Here is a 20847-nt window from a genome sequence, read left to right as displayed (position 1 = left end):
CAGTCCATGTGTTAACGTGGGTCAGATGTCAGGAGGCAGCGTTCAGGAGTCTGACAGCTGTGGGGAAGAAGCTGTTCCGGTACCTGGTGGTCTTAGTCCGGAGGCTCCTGTAGCGCCTCCCAGAGGGCAGGAGGGTGAAGAGTCCATGTGATGGGTGACTGGGGTCTCTGATGATTTTCCCAGCCCTTTTCAGACACCGCTTCCTGTAGATGTCTTTTATGGCAGGAAGTGGTGCTCCGGCGATGCGCTGGGCAGTTTTCACGACCCTCTGCAACGCCTTCCGGTCCGAGGCAGAGCAGTTCCCGTGCCAGACTGTTATACAGTTGGTCAGGATGCTCTCGATGGTGCAACGATAGAAGTTCACCAGGATGTCTGAGGACAGGTGGTTCTTCCTCAGAGTCCTCAAGAAGAAGAGGCGCTGGTGAGCCTTCTTGACCAGCTTGGAGCAGTTGGTCGTCCAGGTGAGATCCTCGGAGATGTGGACTCCCAGGAACTTGAAGCTGCTCACACGCTCCACAGCCGTCCCCTTAATGTGGATGGGTGGATGTGGGTCAGCATTCCTCCTGTAGTCCACGATGAGCTCCTTGGTCTTCTCGGTGTTAAGCAGCAGGTTGTTTGTGTCGCACCACTCAGCCAGACGATCCACCTCCTCCCTGTAGGCGGCCTCATCGTTGTCACTGATGAGGCCAATCACCGTGGTGTCATCTGCAAACTTAATGATGGTGTTGGAACCATCAGCAGGTCTGCAGTCGTGGGTGAAGAGGGAGTAGAGGAAGGGGCTCATCACACAGCCTTGTGGTACACCGGTGTTCATTGTGATGGTAGATGAGCAGTGGTTATCCAGCCGACATGTTGGGGGCGGTTGGTCAGGAAGTCCAGTAACCATTTGCAGATGAGGGAACTGATGCCCAGGTCTGTCAGTTTCCTGATGAGTTGTGAGGGGTGGATTGTATTGAACGCTGAACTGAAGTCTATAAACAGCATTCTGGCGTAGGTGTTGTTGTTGTCCAGGTGTGAGAGGACAGAGTGCAGTGCGATGGAGACTGCATCCTCTGTGCTCCTGTTCTGGCGGTATGCGAATTGGTGGGGGTCCAGGGTGGGGGGGAGACAGGATTTGAAGTGTGCTAGGACCAGCTGCTCTAAGCACTTAGTGATGATGGGGGTGAGTGCTACTGGGCGGTAGTCATTGAGGCAAGATGGGTTGGAGTTTTTGGGTATCGGGACGATGGAGGTGGATTTGAAGCAGGCCGGTACCACAGCGTGGGCCAAGGACAGGTTGAATATGTCTGTCAGCACTCCTGCAAGCTCCCCAGAACACGCTCTGAGAACACGCCCGGGTATGCCATCAGGGCCTGCAGCCTTGTGGACATTGATCCTGCTCAGCACCGCTCCTACATCGGTGGGGGAGAGAGTCAGAGGTTGGTGGTCTGGCGTCACGTCTGCTTTGGTTGTGGTTGTGGGGTTCCCTCGCTCAAAACGAGCATAAAAGTTGTTGAGCTCGTTGAGGAAGGAGACATCAGAGGATGCGGGGGAGGGTTTGGTGGTCCTGTAGTCTGTGATGGTCTGGAGTCCTTGCCACATGCGTCGGGGGTTGGAGTCTTTAGGGGCATCAAAAAAGCCAAACACCATTACAAAAAGAAGGTATGTAGATGGCTCCTCCTCACGTGATTCACGTGGAACTAACCGGGTGGGTTTTGCAGTGTGTTCTGATCATGCCACTCTCGTTTCAGGCTCGTTGCCCAGACACTTCTCAGCACAGACTGCGGAACTTGTGGCGCTCACAGAAGCCTGTAAACTTGCGGAGAGTCAGTCGGCCACCATCTACACTGACTCTCGCTACGCGTTCGGTGTGGTGCATGATTTTGGCACCTTGTGGAGGCACAGAAAGTTCCTGAAATCTGATGGGAAGCCCATCCTCAATGCTAACCAGGTAGCAGCGCTGCTGGATGCCATCCTCCTGCCTGCTCGCATTGCTGTAGTGAAGTGTGAAGCACACACAGGTAAAACTGATTCTGTCTCCCAAGGAAATGCTGCCGCCGATGCAGCAGCCAAAGCAGCAGCTGAAGGAGGCCTACCCTTCCAACTTGTCTTGGCACCACTGTCCACACCTAACCTCGCTGATCTTCCTGCTGTACAGTCATTTGCCTCCCAGCCAGAGAAAACTCTGTGGCGCAAACATGGCTGCACACTGGTCGAATCTGTCTGGCGATCTCCTGACGGCCGCCCATGTCTACCTAAACACTTCTTCCCCTGGTTTCTAAAATGGACACATGGGTTAGACCATGCATCCAAAGGGGGGATGCTACAAGCAGTAACATCGTTATGGTTCACCAAAGGGTTTTCCACAGCAGCTGAGAGGTATTGTAAAAGGTGTCTCATTTGCGCGACCAACAATGTGGGACGCCCAGTACAGGTAAACCCTGCAGCACACCCCCCACCAGACATGCCTTTCGACCATCTAATGATGGATTTCATTGAATTGACACCAGCCGAGGGAAAGAAGTATTGTCTGGTAGTAGTGGACATGTTCTCTAAGTGGGTAGAAGCATTCCCCACTAAAAGTGCAGACAGCAGTGCAGTGGCAAAAGCCCTCCTGTCAGAAATCATTCCCAGGTGGGGCATCCCGGGAAAAATCACAAGTGATAATGGTACTCACTTTGTGAACCAGGCATTGAAGGAGATTAGCGAGCAACTAGGTTTCAAATTGCAAACACACTGTGCATATCACCCACAATCTGGAGGTGCTGTGGAGAGAATGAACGGCTCCTTAAAATCCAAGCTGGTAAAGTGCTGTGAAGAAACTGGCCTCACATGGCCAAAAGCACTTCCCCTCGTGCTGATGTATGTGCGCACGCGAACCAGACCTCCAGTACACCTCAGTACCCCCCAAACGGACTGGCATGTCCACAGAGTTGTGCAACAGCGAAATGATTGTGTACTGTCAAAATCTCTCCAGGACTCTCTCGCAGGTACACCGAGCAGTGAAAGCAGCCCTACCCAGGCCAGCAGAAGGACCCCTGCACCCGTTCAAACCAGGGAACTTGGTGCTAGTGAAGGATTTCAGGAGGAGACACTGGAAGGCGAAGCGGTGGCTGGGCCCATTCCAAGTCCTACTGATCACACAAACAGCGGTGAAGGTTGGAGAACGAGTTACTTGGATCCACGCCAGCCACTGTAAGCTGTTTGGAGGAGAACCACCCAGAACGGAGGAGCAACTAGAAAAGACAAACGGGGCAGAATAATCCCTGCACCTCATTCAGGCAGTAGGCAGTCTACCCTCTACCTGCAACAATGCAACAAGCCAGGAAGCAGCTCATCACTGGGGTAGCTCTGATGCTTTTCAGTGGGCTGATGATCACCCTCTGGTGGAGCCTCTGGAGAGATCAGCAGCTGGGCACCATGCCAACATCCAAGGAAGTTCGTGCAACAGAAGGAGCAACCCATGAGATGAGAGACAAATGCCTTACTGAGTATGGCGGATACATTGAGCTACACTATACGTATGCGACTACCCAGACTTTCAGCTTTGATCTGTGCAATGTGATAGACTGTAAAGGCTATAATGAAAGCTGGAGAGGTTATGATGTTTATTTGTGCATATTTGGACATGGCGTTCCGGGATACCAGAAGTGGTGTCCAAGTTGGAGTTTTGTGTGGTGGCATTCCAGGCCGGGGTACTGGGGAGAACAGACAAAATCAACAGAGGGTAAGATGAAAAGTAAGAACAGTTTTTCCTTTGTTAGAGCCCAATTGGCGACTGGTACCGGCCTGAACCCATTACTGCTAACAATTAAGAACCTGAATTGGAACCCATTTTCCAGGAGACCAAACTTCCCAGGACAATGCCACGACTCCAAAGAAGACTCCTTTTATGTAATCATAGGAGTGGACCAGGCCGGTGCAGACACAATGGGCATAATAAAGGTAAGACTACATCATGCATTAAGCCCAAACCGCAGTATGACCCGTGCTAATGCAACAGAGGTCACCGCCACCATAGCCAAGCAAAGGTTCAGACCACTTGCGGACCCCTTTGTAAATTATCTGAATATCACCTCCCCAGAGAATGTCGTGCAAGTAGAGACGGGTTACATAGACAAAAATACTTGGCTTGACTGGATAACATACACAGCCAGGGTAAACAACATGACAGACTGTGTGGCCTGCTCTGCAGCCCGCCCCACACTGTTCACTGTGCCTGCCCCTTTATTGTTTTGGGAGGACAGGCCAGGATTTGATTGCATGTTACAGCTCCACATGAGGGAGAGGGTGGACCATGATTGCGCTGTATTAAGTACTCCTTTCCCAGTGGTAAGGAAAAGTGTCACCCCCCCCCCGTGTTCTCCCCAAAGGCCGGAAATTATACGTGCCTAACCAGGATAAATACCACCCCCGTAGGAGCTCCTGAAGATTCATGGTGTGCTAAAATAATAAATGTCACAAAATGGGAAAATATGAGCAGCATTAATGTGGCTCGAGCCGATCTGTTCTGGTGGTGCGGTGACAAGGTGCTAAGAGACACTCTGCCCAGCGGCTGGTCAGGAACCTGCACCATTGTGAGGTTGGCACTCCCTATAGTGTTAGCAGGGTCCCACGCCTCTGCAGAGGCCCATGTGGGAAGGGCCCGTAGGACCACAACGGAAGATTTTGAGTTGGCTAAAAACTCCCCAACTTATATAGGTGTCCCCAGAGGTGTCCCTGATGAGTTTAAATTGGCCAACCAGGTTGCAGGGGGGTTTGAGTCCATCTTCTTATGGGTAACTCCGAATAAGAATGTGGACAGAATCAACTATGTACATTACAATGTCCAACGACTGGCCAATCTGACACGGGATGCAGTGGCGGGCCTATCCGAACAGCTGGCTGCCACATCCTTGATGGCCTGGCAGAATCGAATGGCTCTGGACATGCTCTTGGCTGAAAAAGGGGGGGTCTGCACCATGGTAGGTCCTCTGTGCTGCACTTTCATTCCAAACAACACAGCCCCAGATGGCACTGTAACCAGAGCCTTGGAAGGTTTGCGAGCACTGTCATCCCAAATGACAGAGGACTCCGGCATTACTAACCCCTTAGACGGGTGGTTCAACAGACAGTTTGGGAAGTATAAGGCCATAGTAATGTCGTTGCTAATGTCCATAGCCACTTTTATTGCCATTCTCACATGCTGCGGTTGTTGTCTGATCCCATGCCTCCGTACCCTATTGAGTAGATTAATCACAGTGGCACTGACAAGAGGAAGCGAGTCTCCCAAATTGCAGCTTCCCCTATTGCAGGCTGAAGATTACATTGATGATAGCGAGAGCGAGGATGATTGTGATGAGTGAAATTATTTTCCTGACACTGTAAGAATGATGCATATTGACCCGCTCCATCCGCTCCGAGCTCCCTGACCTGCACTCAATCTACAGCAGGCGGTGCTGGACCAAGGCCAGGAAGATCGTGAAGGACCTCAGCCATCCCAACAACGGACTGTTCTCTCTGTTGAGGTCAGGAAAGCGATTCCGCTCCCTGAAGACCAACACAGAGAGACTGAGGAGGAGCTTCTTCCCGCAGGCGATACGGTCTCTCAATCACACCACCACACAGTACTGACCCACACATATAGTTCTTACACAAAAACTGGACATTCTGGACATTGTTTTTCACTTCATCACTTAATCACTTTAAGCATATTTGCACTGCACAAGACACTAAATAATGTGGATTGCACAACACTGGTCATTATATTCTTCATTTCCAGTTAATACTTGTACAGCTGCTGTTATTGTGTATATATATATATATATATATATTTATATTTCTTCATACATTCTTATATAGTTCTATACTGTGTATTGTGTATTTGTTGTACAGTTATTTTATTTTTCAACTTTAATTTATATATTTTATCTTATTCTTTCCCAGTTAAATTTACCCTTCATTCTAATTTGTGTTGTACAGTTATTTCATTTTTAACTTTAATTTTTATATTTTATTTTATTCCTTCCTAGTTAAATTTACCCTTTTTAATTTTCATATTTATTTCCTATCTTATTCATAGCCTTTTCTTTTTTTCTTTAGGTCACGAGCAGTTGTCTAAGCATTTCACTGCATATCGTACTGTGTATGACTGTGTACGTGACAAATAAAATTTGAATTTGTGAAACCTTTTGAGTGTGCAATATTGCTGATGTAATTAACAGAATGTTAGGAAGAGAAATCCTTGGTACTAGTGATTGAGATGCAATCAAGAGGGTGGGAACTGTTGTGGGATTTCTCTTTAATGTACTGTCCTTTAATGTATTGTCTTGATGAAATGCTTTCATGTTACTTAGTTTAGTACGTCTGGTTCACACCTCATTCACGCCAGAAAACAGACGGTGAGAAACTGGTGAATGTCTCCCAGGAGACAGAAGCCAGGAGACAGAAGCTCACACAGGAAGACTTGACCCCAGAGTGGGGGAGATTCACACAGGTGATAGAGAGTCTTCCTGTTTAGAGCCAAGGTGTGAACTGCAACTGTAAAAGCCTTTTGTTCTGCGACTGTGTTTAAAAAGGACTTGAATTGTTCATTGTCAGAGACGACTTTCAGTGCCCCCTGACTGACGTCCCTCCTTATGCATGAGATAGCTGAAATAAAGGTGTTATTACAACTCATCGTGTCTGCAGGCTTTGGTAATTAAAATTTCCACAACAGTTGTTTAACAGAAACGTTTATTCTTAGCCAACTGAAATTTACCTCCAAGGTTTAAGCTGATTAAGCTGATGTTTTTGCTTGCTTTCATGTCACTTTTCATATGTAGTTCAGGACATTTGCATACCTATTGAATACCTACCTTCCCTGCATGTTGTGGGCAGGCGTTTTTGCCAGGTGGAGCCTCCAGGACGGTGCACTCCTCACTGCTGCTATCTGGGGAGTGTTGGTGGGCCTCCATCTGCAAGTGGCAGCCTGGTGAGGGTAAACCTCCAAACACACCCCTTTTTCCACTCTGCAGCCAGGGGAAGGGGCTTTATGTTTGGATACAAGGTTCCAGATGTATTTTTGTACTGTTTGTTTTTGTAAGCTCCTTGTCTCACCCTTTTATTCCATTGTGTATTCAACATAAAAAGGATCAAATGTTCATATGAACTCCTTGTGATAACTCTTGGCGGATGCTAGATCTCTGGAAAAGCACATCAACATTTCACACGCAAAGAAGAATGCCAGAAATCCAGATGCAGGTTTGGTTTTTCTGTAATTTCAGGGTACAGTAATCCAGGCTTGTGAGCTTGTAGTCAATGAAACTTGGCATAGGTTATTCCACTATGGGGGGAAAGAGTGTCCAGGTGTCCACATTTAGGTACATATCCCATTTAAAACATCTTTCTGCTTCCATGTGTTGTTTCTTCAAGCACATAAACCGAGTGAATGAAAGTAGTCAATCCTCTTTAGGTCTTATTGGGTGAAAAGCAATGAACTATGGTGTTAATTTGATTCACATAGGGTTCAAGCTGTGGGCAGATCACACTGTGTCCTGCAGAAACGAGACAGAGAGAGGGATGAGAATTAGTTGGAAAAGCAGATAAACACGGAGAGACAAGAGAGATTATTTACTTAAGCTTCGAACTTTTGACTGTGTTCCTTCATACTTTGTCATTTTGCCTTTGTCTCAGTCTTAAGATTAAATCAGGTAGATTAAATTTGATTAATAAATGTGGGTTATAATGGCAGCACGGTAGCACGGTGGTTAGCACTGTTGCCAGACAGCAAGAAGGTCCTGAGTTCAATGAGTTCTGTGTGGAGTTTGCATGTTCTCCCCGTGCTTGCGTGGGTTCTCCCTGGGTACTCCGACGCCCTCCCACAGTCCAAAGATATGCAGTTAATGTGGATAGGTTAATTGATCAATCTAAATTGCCCATAAGTGTGAATGTGAGTGCAAATGGTTGTCTGTCTCTGTGTGTTAGCCCTGCGACAAACTGGCGACCTGTCCAAGGTGTGCCCTGCCTCTCGCCCTGTGACTGCTGGGATAGGCTCCAGTGTCACCCTGAAAAGGATAAATGGAAGCGAATGGATGGATGGGTTAAATTACCTCAAATTGTTGTTCTTCTCGCTGCCACTAAATGAAAAACCTTTATGGCATTGGGAAAACTGTATTTCCATGGGTAATGAGTGTGCAATGCCTTTTATCTTTTCAGGCATTCACGGAATCACAAAATCCTGCAGTTACTTGACCAAGTGTCATGTATGAGTTTCCCTCTGAATGAACCAGCCAGTGATCTGCTTTTACTGGCCATAAAGTGGAGCTGAGTTGTCTTGGTTGCAGTCTGCAAACACGCTATAGGACAAAGCAAATTCGGTCAGAATGAAAGTAATTTTTTTTAAAAAAAAGTTATTTCTCATGCTCCCAAAGTTTCTTTTCTATATTTTCATTTCAGATATTTTATCTAATCACAAGCAATAGTATAGAGTGCTTTTCTTTTAAAGAGCACCAAGCAGCAATGTCACCAGTTTAAAAATGAAACATAAGAAGTTCCAAAAACTGCAGTTCCTCCAGTGGCCACTGGAGCCTGTCTCCATATGTGAGCTAAATTACCATTTTATTCCATTAAAACGTCTGGTATGAAATACATCATTGGTCTCTGTAGCTAATTCCCCCTTTATGACAACTAAAAGATAACATTTATATGTAACTCAGCAGTTTAGCCTGTTGATGGTATAAAATAAGGGGCAACTTACTTATAAAGTAAGTATCGGCCAGAGCAGATAGTTGTCTGCTCAGTTTCACCTGCTCTGAGCTGAGTCACTGAATTTGACTTCTCAACCATGTTTGAGCCATTGGTCCCTTTCAAAGCATTTTTAATGCTATTATCTGACAAATAATACTTGTGAGGAACCACGTTTCCAATCAGTTTTGGCTAGCTGACTGACAATTATCCAGGCTAGTGAGTTTGTAGTCAATGAAACTTGGCATATGTTATTCCATTATATTCACTGAACTAGACTTCGTAACTGTGTTTGTAACTTATAAAATTCATTATTCGTTGGCTCTGATAACATTTCTTTTTTCGTTGTTTTACTTAATTTCTTAGATTTGTGTTACAGATAGATTGTATATTGTTTTTTAGGAAAAACAAATATTGGCAAACTGTAAAATTATTTCTACATGTAAATCAAATTTGACATATTTGATTTAAATGTAGATAAAAGTGGTTTAAATTGTCTTGTCTAGCCAGCCTGGTCCTCTTTCTGGTCTTTCTTAATGTTAGCTAATGAATCAAGCTTTAGTACTGTCGGCTTTGTTTGGCATAGTCTCACTTTAATATTTAGATATGACGCTGTTTGATTTATGTTAATATTTCCTGGCTTTAAGTTGCTCTTAAATTGGATTGGATTCCATATTTCAAATGCATTTAATTAATGCTGCGTTTGAGAGGTTTTACGAGAGGTAACATACATGTCCACTGGTTTATTGTTAAAAGACTACTATTTGCCTCTAAAAACTCTTCCAACTTTCCAGGGAACTGCTAATTAATATAGACAAAGTTTTTCCAGTTGCCAATATAAACGTGTGTTTATAGTACTATGTGTACTAGCTGGAAAAAAATACACAAATGCTGATATATTCACATGAAAAAGAGAAGGGTTTTTTCACAGCACTCTATGTTGTCTGGTGAAAAACTCTTTTAAAATGACACATGATTCAGCACATTAAAGAACCATGACTTTATCAGTCTCTCACATTGTTGTGGAGGAATTATGGCCACTCTTCTTTAAATGTTTTATGTCTTTAGAGTTTGCTAGAGTTCATCTATGCACAGCTCCCTTAATGTCCCACCACTGCATTTCAGTCAGGGTGACATCTGGACTTGAGTGGGCCATTGCAGCATCTTGGTTCTTTTCTTTTTCAGCCATTCTGTTAAACATTCACTTGTGTGCTTGGGATAATTTTCCTTTTGCATGACCCAATTTGGACCAAGTTTATGCTGTTGCACAGATGGCTTCACATTTGACGACTATCAAAATTTCAGTTTTATAGAGGTGTTGATAAGCAGTTAACCACATGCATTTAATTGGCTGCACCTGGTTGCTACTCACCCTCTATCATGTAAACATAATGCATTAAAGGTGGGTTTAATATTTCACCTGACGGGATAGCCTCCCAAATGGTACGATACATCAAGCTTAACCTGTATAGGAAGCCCATGGACAGATGCCACAAACAGGAGGATGACTGCATGTTGTTGCTTGTTGGACCACCAGGAACAGCAAATGTGGAGTAAAATACTATGAAGAGCTTCTGGAAGCAGTAATGTAGGTCAACAAAATGTCTTCAAAGTGATGGAGAACAGAGAGGGAGCCGGGTGGGGAGGGAGGTTCTGGTTTCCATAGTAACAGACTGCATAGGACTGGGGTGAGGGGGTTCACCAGCTAGGAGGAAATACACCAAAAAGTGAAGCAATCATGTCCTCTATAATCCCAGAAATTTAGTCTAAATTTAGCTGGCAGTGTGCTGAGAGCTGCTATGATTATGGCTCGGTTCACAAAGTGTTCCAGGTCTGTTTTTTTGGTTAATTTTTTTTTTTTTTGCTTTTTCTTTTTACTATCATGTTAAAGTCACAGAGATGGTGGTAATAATGCTGAATCAGTGTGAACGCCTAAAAATAGACTTTTAGCTATGGTCCCACAGCACATGATAGAAAAAAGCTCAATTTGTTCCACTGAAAATGGAGAAAAAAAACATTAATCTGTCAGTTCTTTAAAAACAACAACACTTTAACTAAATACACACTACCAGTGTACAGTGCACTGTACACATAAAGCAGGAAACCCCATAACAGATGCAGGATCACTGCCTGTGGGTTAAGGGGGGAACATGCATCTAATGAAACATGTTAAGTGTTTCATATGCAAGGATTAAAATAACTTTACATTTAAAAACATTAATACTAACTACTGTGTGTATACTCTACACCACTGCAAATAAATCAAAATACAATAAAAAATAAAATGAATGTCATATTTTATTACACATGTGAAGAATAACTAATTGTGTACTTTTGTGAACAGTAAATGTTGTTTTTGCATTTACAACAATGTTGCAAATGTTTTTGATTTTTCTTTTTTTCTCTTTCTTGTAAATTTAACATTTTTATTTAATTGCTAGAAGAATTAAAGAAAATAAACTCACTTGACTTTTTAATAAAAGTGAGTGAAATTACCATATTACTATGAATTAACATGTATGTAAATAAAAACTGGTAAGTGTAAAAGCCATAAATATTTTTTATAAGAGAAAATGTTGTTTTCATGTTTTCAGTTTTAAGTAATTGGCTGCTTTTCTTTTGCTGTAAATCCATGTAAATTTAAACTAGTTGACAAAACAAGGTTATGAGCAGTGCTGTTTTTGGAAGCCTGACTGTTTTCCTTCTCTCTTTGTGTCTGGTGTCTAGGTTTATTTTTCATTGTCACTTTGCTCAGCCAAAGCATATACACTCCCATATCTGTGTGTAAAATATAAAAAGGAATATTTTCATGAATAATTCATAAAGAGGAGGGATTATGGTTACGAGTTCTCTGTGATCTTGTATATAATCCTGTTTTAACACCTCCTCCCCCAGAAAACACGACCTCGACTGACGTGAAAGCAGCCTTACACAGACAAGCTCACACTTTATGTCTGTCTGAAACACACACACACACAAACGTGGCACATTGAAGGAAATTATTTTTCTGACATTTCCCTTCTTTCCACTCTTCTCTCTTCTCAGTCCTTCTTTGCTCTACAATGCTTTTGCTGTGTTTGGGTGTTTGTGTGCACTTGTGTGTGGTGGCTGCCTGTAACTGTCACAGTGCAAAGAGACAATCGAACCCCTTCTCTCTGTTTTGTTTTCTTTCCTCACAGATTCATAAAGAAGAGTCAGCGATTCATCAATGTATCTGCATGTTCTCCCATACACGGGTTCACACTGATGTCTGTGTTTAATCTTCTCACACTATTTTGAGGAATAGCTACACTATATTGCTCAGATCTATATCAGCTACAAGTCAAACCCATCCACAATTCCAGCTGGTAAATTTCACACAGGACGCTATATAAGTTGCTTTAACCTGCCCAGAGTTGCTGTTGGTGCACATCTGCAAGCTGCTTTCAACCCACCTCCATTTCAGCTCCTAGTGTTCATGTTTTGTCATGCTGCTCATCTCCCTGCTTCTGCTTTTCCCTGTATCTTAATGAATGGGCCGGGAACTCCCAGCAAATGTAAATTACTGCAGAAGAAAATGATCGTCATCTTTTGATCACAGTGGTCTTGAACTGAGACCACTCGTCGTTCCCCACTTTAGTAGAGGTACAGCACTATTAAAGTCTAAATAATGTAACTAAAAACCCAAAATATATCTATCATGGACAGTTTCATTGTAAAAGTAATTCTGTAGGAGTCACTTTGCTCTCTTCAAAGAGATTATAAACAGTAACATCAACAATGTAGTAGTTCATCGATTTCACAGTTCATCACTATTCACAGGTTATTGTCTGTGAATAAATGTAACCTTAACTTTGACCTTGGCTTTGGGTGAAGACCTATTAGGTGATCATTGTGTGCAAGATTCACTAAAATCTGACAAATACTGTAGGAGGAAGAATGATTCTTGTGAACTGTGGAAGGACGGATGCCTCACCTCAATGGTTCTTTGGCCAGATGAGCTCAAACTGCTGTTAACTCATCTGCATTCACAGTCTTACCATTTAAAGCTAAATTGTGATCAACTTGGGCCGCTCACTATCTATAAACGAAATATGCTCATAAAGCATCTACAGTGTCAGGGGTTAAAAGGTCATGCTCAAGTCCAAAAAACTGCAGTTCCTCTATGGACCACTAGAGGAACTGCAGTTCCTCTATGGACCACTAGAGGCTCCATACATGAGTAGATCTCCATAGACAGCTCTGTTAAAATTCCATGTGTACATCAGAAATATTTACAGCCTGCTACAAAGAATGCTTTTGGTCTGTGTGTTTCTCTAGTTTCTCTCTTTATGGAAGCTGTACAAATTTTGTATAGCTTCCATAAACCTTTGTTTGCAAGTTTGTTTGTTTTTAATAGCTTATTTGTTTGGATTTTGTTGAGGCTTAAAGTTAGAAGTAAGGCAACTCTAAGTTACTGCTTGGCATTCAAGAGATTTATGGAGGACACAGAAGGATGGAAGTGAATGATTCAGTGCAGTAACTCCAAAGGAAGAAACTGAAACTCTTAACTAATTACATATATATGAACATTTTATAAGCTAACAGCACACGCTGAATGGAAAAGTCATCATTTAAATCAGAAATAGTAACTAATCAAAGTTGTTTTATTATGTTGTTGTTGTTTTTATAATAGACATCACGGGCACCTGACATAGTAATACATTAATTTCACTTGATTTTGAATGCCGGTTAAACAAAAGTCTGGTTATTACAAACGAAATACTTTGATTTAATTAGAGAGAGACTTACATCATGTTGGCTCAGCAGAGCAGCGTCCATTAGAGGATTGTGAGATTTCTTTAGAAGTCAAAAAAAAAAAAAAAAAACATCCTGCCTGCAGCCTGAGAAACATACCAGTGGAACCAGTTTCTGAAGAGCTTGCCAGTAAATATACAGTGTGGCATCACACACATACACACAGAGTCAGGTAATCTGATCTGTCTCCCTTTGTATTCCCGTGGGAATGTTTCTGTTTTTCTCTTTGTTTTAATCACTCCTCTGTCTCTTCTATAGCTTGTAATTACCTGTTTCTTTTTCCATGGTTTCTATTGAAAATTTTTATCACTTCATCTATTTATTTGTCTTTGTAGGCTTTTTAATTTTATGCCCAGTTTACAGATTTCATCAAAGCACCTCTTTTTCGCTATCTTTATGCTTGTTTGCAATTTGCACTTCTTCATACATATTTTTTTTCTTTTTATAGTCAATTTTCTGTTTTTGTTTCTTAGTTGTCTGGCTCCTTCTCTCATCTTGTTTTTCTTTTAAGTTGTTCTTTATCTCGTCATAGTCACCCGGTCTTTTCTGTGACCCAGCTTGTCACTCTGCACTCAGCTAGGATAGACTATATTGGATGAGCTGTTAAGTAAATGGATGATTAGTAATCTTTTTGATGTGTTTTCTAGTAGCTTTGCTCCTTCTTTAGTAATTTGTAGTTCATCCAGTTCATCCTGCAGACATATATTTTCATGCTTGTCACTACTGACCATGTGGTCATAACATACTTGAACTCAAACACTTAAGCTCAGTTATCAGGGTTAGATTGTCCTGGATACGACCATTTACAAAACCTCTAACTATTTAGTTACAAACTTAAATGTAACACAATAACTGTGATGATAATGAAGTCCTGGTCCATCCTTAATGTTTTGTGACTCTTATTTATTTTGTTCGCCTTTGCAGTGATTTTGCATCTTTTAATGCTCTTCTTTGTAGCATTTTGCCTCTGTTCTGGTTGCTGGTGTGTCTGTGTAGTGATTTACAGTTTTTGTTTCCTATTCAGGGTTTTTTTCTGTGTGGAGATGATTTTTGTGTGTGTGAAATCTGTCGTGGTCGTTTTGTGTGTCATTGTAGCTGTTTTGCATCTTTTCATGCTAATTTTGTGTCTCTTTATTGTAATTTTACAATGTTTCTTTTATTTTCATTTTATAAATCTTTGTGTTTTTTATAATGTTAGATTTTTAACTTGGTGTTGGATAAGCAGAAGAGAATAGTCAGATGTGTCTTGTCTTTTTAATTTAGTATCTCTTTACATTTGTTATTTGTTTGTTGAATGTTTGCATCTGTTAAAAGTTATTTAGCATCTCTCTAGTGATTTTTTTCAGTTGTTTTTCTTCTTTCGGAGTACTTTTTTTTATTGCTTTGCATATGGGTTTTTTTGCATTTTTGATTGCTTTGCTTCGCTTTGTGGTGACTTGATGCGTCTTTGGGGAGATTTTGCACATTTTTAACTGTTGCATTTCTTTTGCAGCCGGTTTGATTTTCTTTGTAGTTTTGTGTCTTTGTGGTTTTTTCTCTGTTATTTTGTTATGCTTTTAACTTTCAGTTTTGGGTCTCTTTGCAGCGATTTTGTGCCTTTTTCATATCTTCTTTAGTCATTTTTGCTTGTTCTTGTAGATGTTTTTCATGTCTTCTGGCTTTTTTTCTGTATCATTATTGCTAATTTGGCATCTTTTCAGTAATTTCAACATCTTCTCTTCATCTCTGTGGTCAGTTTATTTTTTGTAGTCACTCGACTGACTTTAAATGAAGAAACATTAACTTCAAACATCAAACAAGCTCTGACCTGCTGCTCCCTGCCCCTGCTGTCTGTTTGCTAATCCATCCATATCTGTATGTGTTTGTCTGTTTATATGTGGCTGTAGAAATGAAAGCAGATCAGCCCAGTTTTGGTTCACAGGAGTGACGTACCTACTGTTACTGTTAGCACTCAGGATGCTAACCTGCATTTACAGGCCTGGCAGCACACACACACACAAACACATACACACTCTCACACACACAGGCTTGTATGTGCTTTAAAGCTGATCAGTTTGTTCCTGCATTCATTCATTCATTCAGTCCTCCACCTTCATCCATCTGCAGTCTGTCCATCCTCCCCTCTTCCCTCTCTCTCTCCCTATCAAGAAAACACAGCATGCTACAGCTGCTACTGCTGTCATCCTCACACATTCCTCCACCCATCAGTCATCCAGCCATCCATCTGTCCACGCAGTCGTCCGTCTGTCCTCTCATCTTGGAAATTAAAGAGAGCACTCACCATGTTTTCCTCAGACGCAGCCGACCACTGCTGTCTGTTCTCCAGCCTGAAGCCATCGCGTCACGAGAGCGTCTTGTTTGCTGCCTGTCCTCTTAGTGTGTGTGTGTGTGTGTGTGTGTGTGTGTGTGTGGGAGGGGGAGGATATTATCGTCACGGCAACACCAGCAGCTTGCAGCAGCAGCACCACCACCACACGGAGGAGGGAGGAGATGAAGAGGAGGGGAAGAGGAGGAACGCACCAATCAGTCATCTTTGCAGCATCCACCAATCAGGAGCGAGATGGAGAGTACAGGGCAGAGGTGATTGGCTGTTCTGTTAGTCAGTTATTCAGTGACAGTGAGGGAGGCTCTCTCTCTCTCTTTATCTCTGTGTCTCTCTCCCTCTGATCAACCTTTAATCCACTCAAAATTGTTTTAGAAAAATACGTTTAACAGAATTGTGTTTTTAATCAAATATTAAATTAAAGAGAAGTCAAGTTTTGCTGGTTTTATTTATTCATCATATATTCTAATTATTATGTTTTCTTATGTGTTTATTTCTGTCTGGTTCATGATATAAGTTTCTGCCTTAATGCAAATATCTAATGAGTCAATCACACAGCAGCAACGCAATGATTTAGCTACGAAGACATAGTCAAGATGTCCTGCTGAAGTTCAATCCAAACATCGAAATGAGGAAAAAATGTGATTAAAGTGACTTTGAGCATGGTTGTTGTTGCCAGACAGACTGGTCTGAGTATTTCAGAAATGGCTGATCTGGGATTTTCCTCCACACTCATCAATAGGGTTTGAAAAAGAGAAAAATATCCAGGTCAGAGGAGAGTGGTCAGACTGCTTCAATCTGATAGGAAGGCTACAGCAGCAGAAGGCCACACTCGGTGGAAACTGAGGCTAAATTCACAAAACTCAATCTCTGCTGTGATGGTAGGGCCGGAATATGAAAGCATGGTTCTATCTTGTCTCATATCAATGGTTCAGGCTGCTGCAGGTGGTGCAAGTATGGTGTTAATACAACCTGAACATCATTTAAACACCACAGGCCTGTGCTGACCTGAGTATTGGGTTTTTTTTTTGTTTTTTTTGTTTTTTTTTGACCTGAGTATTGTCGCTGACCCTGTCCATCCCTTTATGACTACAGTGTACCCATTTTCTGATGGCTGTTTCCAGCAGGATAACGCACCATGTCACCATTTAACCAGAGTTAAATATTTTTGAAACCATGTACCATGTATTATATCAATAAATAGAAATATAATATGAAATTATTATTTATATGAAATGCATTAGTTATTTATTTACGTGAAATTAATACATAACATTTTAACAGTGTGTCAGTTCCGCCTCCGGTCCAGCAGGCGGCGGTAAAACTGAATTACACCATTTAGTCGCCGCCTGTAGATAAAAGGGTGAGGAACTCTGTGTTCCGTCATTTGAGCCTGCAGTCGAGGTGGAGGGTGTTGGTCTGCGTCGGGGTAAATATGCGTTTAATCTTTATTTGATTTAATAAATGTAACGTTGTATTTATTAATTACTTTGTGTTGAGATGCAACGTGCCGATATTTACCAGCGATGAGGCGATTATTTCACGGATGGTGGCAGATTGTGTGGGAGTCGTTGTAAACTTGTCACGTGGTTTTCTCGTAACATCACGTCTGTAGAGTTTATTCAGAGTTAATTACAGTTCAGTTACAGTTACACTGCTGCGTTGGTCATACATACAAGTGATATATAAATTAAAACCATGTGGTGGCATGAAGAGGGTCTAAAATGTGACTGAAGATGTAATAATTTTAAGTTTTATCAATAGGCATGTCAATAATAGCTCAATTGTTTTATAATTTTTACAATTTCATTACTATTTTTTTAAACTCGCCCTTTATTTAAAACGATAAGCAACGAGTATCCAGAAATTTCCATCAGCTGAACACGTGGTGGGGGTGTTGCACAAGTTATAATCAGGGAAATAGACCTTTGGTATCAGATATGGTGAAACAGCATTAAGCTCAGTTATTTTAGGTATACAATTAATGAATGGGTTACTTACTAAAAATGCATGAAAAATAAAATGATTTTAAAAAATCCCCCTAACTACAAAAAGTGCAAAAGTATGGATTTAGAGCAAACCTGTATTAAAAGAAACTGTTTAAACATTAACTAGATGCAGGCTTTTTTTCTAAGGTTTTGACTCATTTACATGATATAATAAAAAATGGCTGCTGCAATCAGATTTGAAATCAGTTACTTATTTAAGACCAATAAGAATGAAATGTAGTTTTCATAGCAAAGTTACAAATTGTCGGTGTCAGTAAAATGCCCACTTGAATAAAATCAAATAAGAACTCTTTAAAAGAAAGTACATGGTATGCACACACCTACTAAATTGTCATAGGAGCTACTAAATCATAGAAAAATTTTTATGCCTAATCTGAAGTATTTATAAATTAAGTAAAACAAGATCGTAAAGGCTAAAGGTGTCAAGATTTTGGCCCTTTTGTAGATGCACAGATCTATAGACGTTGGGTGAAACAGCAGACTAGTGTAAAAGCTAATGTGTAGTAATTGTACTGATTTAACTCTCTTGAGATCCAGTTACTCTGGTCACTGTGGCCTTGAACTATTAACTGAATGGTGTTTTCTTCTTTCAGTTTAATGTTGACGCTTCAACAGCGTTCTTTTTGACGAGGATGACACACACTCCAGTTTGTCTCCAGCACAATCAAGGTAAGTTTTACTTTGTGCTTTTTGTTATGCATATGAAGCGTCTTCCTGCGCTGTGATGATGTTTTTCCTGCCATTCGTAGTTTCCACCAGAGGTTTAAACACCAAAGATGGTTCAAATCTTCCTTGGATGTCTGAGCGTTACTAGCTGTTCCTAATTAGCAGCTACTGCTAATATGCTGGCTTTCTAATGCAGCAACTGTCTCCACAGGTTCCCATCAGCCACAGAGAATGAGCTTAACTGGGACAGCACTGTGCGGAAGGTGCTCTGGTGCATCAGGATGCAAGATGGGGTGAATTCCTCAAGAACTAAAATCTGCAGGTAAGTTTATCAGTTACGTTACCCACTGATGCATTAACTAAAACTTGTACAGTGTAAGAAAATACTTGCAGACCAGTTAAATCTGTGCCTGGTCTCTAGCCCACTCATCATGGGCATAGTGATTTTCAGCTTTTAAGGATTTCTTTGAACTGCTTTTTCCAGGGTACAGACTGTACAGTGTACGTCTTTAATTTCTAGACATACAAATTGAGAACGCAAATTTTAATTACTTTATATTTTCTCTGAAATACAGAGAGAATCAAAATCTTTTTTCCCCTGGAAAAGTGTCTTAAATCTGTAAACCCCCAGTCGCTATGATGATGATTTTTCCTGCCATTCGTAGTTTCCACCAGAGGTTTGAACACCAAAGATGGTTCAAGTCTTCCTTGGATGTCTGAGCGACTGAAGGGAATTTTTTTTTTTTTTATATATATTGTTTTAAATCAGATTGTCACTTCTTGCTCCTAACTATTCATATTTTCTGTTTCTGCCAGTCGTTGCAGAGAATGGCCTTCAGTAAAAGTCATGAAGCTGTTCAGCCATGTTAGCATGCTGGGTTCAGGGAGTTCTGGACAGAGAGGAGCAGATGTGGATCAGCATCACTGCACCTGATTCTGGGTAAGTTATTAAAGGTCATTTGATCGCGGTACAGCTGCTCTGAGGAGTTTACAGTTCGCTGTGATGACGCTTTTCCTGCCATTCGTAGTTTCCACCAGAGGTTTAAACACCAAAGATGGTTCAAGTCTTCCTTGGATGTCTGAGCGAACACTTTGAAGTTTAACTGTTGTTGATGACTGAGAACCTTCACAGACAACTCTTGTTATTAACACGTCTTCTTTCAGAGCTGACTCTGCCTCAATCTGTTTCAGGATGAACGTCTTCAGTTATGCCCACCAGCTGTAAACCTGTTGTGTCACCAAAGCTGCTCCCAGTATGTATTTGTTAATATTTTGGACTTTACCTTTTGAAATTGTTTCGCTGTGATGATGATTTTTCCTGCCATTCGTAGTTTCCACCAGAGGTTTAAACACCGAAGATGGTTCAAATCTTCCTTGGATGTCTGAGCGAACATTAGAGGATTGTAGTTCTACTTTTGAATGTCTTTGTTCTAAGAACTAAATTGTATTCTCCCTTTCAGGGAGATAATTACCACGGATACAAGGCTAATCTGTGGATTCTCCAGGCTGTTAAAGCTGGTATGTACGGTTACTTGTTGAAGTCTTACATCTTTGAAGAGTTTATCGCTGTGATGATGATTTTTCCTGCCATTCGTAGTTTCCACCAGAGGTTTAAACACCAAAGATGGTTCAAATCTTCCTTGGATGTCTGAGCGAACATTAGATTTCAGCTTTGCTTGTGAACTCTTCTCTTCTAGATCTAACTTTATCTCAATTTATCTCACTTTCAGGCTGGACGTCAACGTTGATGGACCTGCAATCAAACATGAGTCAGCTGTGTAGGGTTTTTTTTTTTTTTTTTTTTCTGTAGGTTGAAGTTTGAAAGATGGCTGTCATCTAATCTTAAAAATAAAATGAATCTTAAACAGAAAACAAGCTAGCAGTTTTGTGACTGTAAATGAGATGTTCTTAGTTTTGAAATAACTGATTTTTGCTTTCCATACATGCTGGCAAAGACAGCCTATGTGTTTAGTTTTTGTATTTTTACTTGTACATAATTTTTAAAGTAATAAAGATCCAATAGGCGTGGAAAGATTTTGTATTGGTTTTTAATCTGTCTTCTCTTGCTGAAATTGTCATTCAAACAATTTAACCAATAAGGGGTTTTAGACTGTACACTGTTGCTTCTCGTTGGGCTGCATTGCTTGGGCAAATGCTTAAATATTTGATAGATTTTAACTGGTGAAAACTATTCAACATCTAACTCAGTGACGTGAAGAAGAATCCCAGAGAACACAAATTGCATCACGTAAATTTTAACACTACAGAATAACATTTATAAAATGTTTTCAGACATTGAACAACTATATTAATTCACAATACAGTGAAAACCCAGTGTATCGAGGACTATTTTGGGAATAAATCGGGCTATACTTGAAATGTTGAGTTGGT

At 41.4% G+C, this 20847-nt stretch overlaps 1 protein-coding gene, 1 long non-coding RNA gene and 5 other non-coding genes across 7 annotated transcripts in view; 6 read left to right on the top strand and 1 right to left on the bottom strand.

Annotated features, from left to right (window-relative positions):
* Window positions 1-15936, bottom strand: part of LOC146390091 (tripartite motif-containing protein 2-like) — a 34866-nt gene extending 18930 nt beyond the window's left edge. Inside the window, exons 1-2 of the mRNA XM_084923161.1 lie at window positions 15740-15936; window positions 6816-7493 (exon numbers count right to left, since the gene is read on the bottom strand). Of these exons, the coding sequence (XP_084779287.1) occupies window positions 6816-6914 (99 nt within the window). The 5' untranslated portion in view covers window positions 6915-7493; window positions 15740-15936. The remainder of the gene's footprint in view (window positions 1-6815; window positions 7494-15739) is intronic.
* A 1188-nt stretch (window positions 15937-17124) lies between these two features.
* On the top strand, window positions 17125-20488 carry LOC146390085 (uncharacterized). The gene is made up of 7 exons (XR_014799792.1): window positions 17125-17210; window positions 18384-18459; window positions 18668-18778; window positions 19273-19396; window positions 19648-19709; window positions 19917-19974; window positions 20187-20488. It is a non-coding gene; the product is annotated as an uncharacterized LOC146390085 (long non-coding RNA).
* Window positions 18507-18598, top strand: LOC146390090 (small nucleolar RNA SNORD14). The gene has a single exon (XR_014799971.1). It is a non-coding gene; the product is annotated as a small nucleolar RNA SNORD14 (small nucleolar RNA).
* Window positions 19088-19180, top strand: LOC146390089 (small nucleolar RNA SNORD14). The gene has a single exon (XR_014799970.1). It is a non-coding gene; the product is annotated as a small nucleolar RNA SNORD14 (small nucleolar RNA).
* LOC146390088 (small nucleolar RNA SNORD14) lies at window positions 19452-19543 on the top strand. Its single transcript, XR_014799956.1, has one exon. It is a non-coding gene; the product is annotated as a small nucleolar RNA SNORD14 (small nucleolar RNA).
* On the top strand, window positions 19754-19846 carry LOC146390087 (small nucleolar RNA SNORD14). Its single transcript, XR_014799959.1, has one exon. It is a non-coding gene; the product is annotated as a small nucleolar RNA SNORD14 (small nucleolar RNA).
* On the top strand, window positions 20020-20112 carry LOC146390086 (small nucleolar RNA SNORD14). The gene has a single exon (XR_014799963.1). It is a non-coding gene; the product is annotated as a small nucleolar RNA SNORD14 (small nucleolar RNA).
* Window positions 20489-20847: the final 359 nt, after the last annotated feature.

Source organism: Perissodus microlepis, chromosome 3 (genome assembly GCF_051167445.1).
Source record: "Perissodus microlepis isolate ML-2025 ecotype Zambia chromosome 3, ASM5116744v1, whole genome shotgun sequence".
NCBI classification, from domain to species: Eukaryota; Metazoa; Chordata; class Actinopteri; order Cichliformes; family Cichlidae; genus Perissodus; species Perissodus microlepis.
This window is presented reverse-complemented; position numbering and strand designations above follow the sequence as displayed.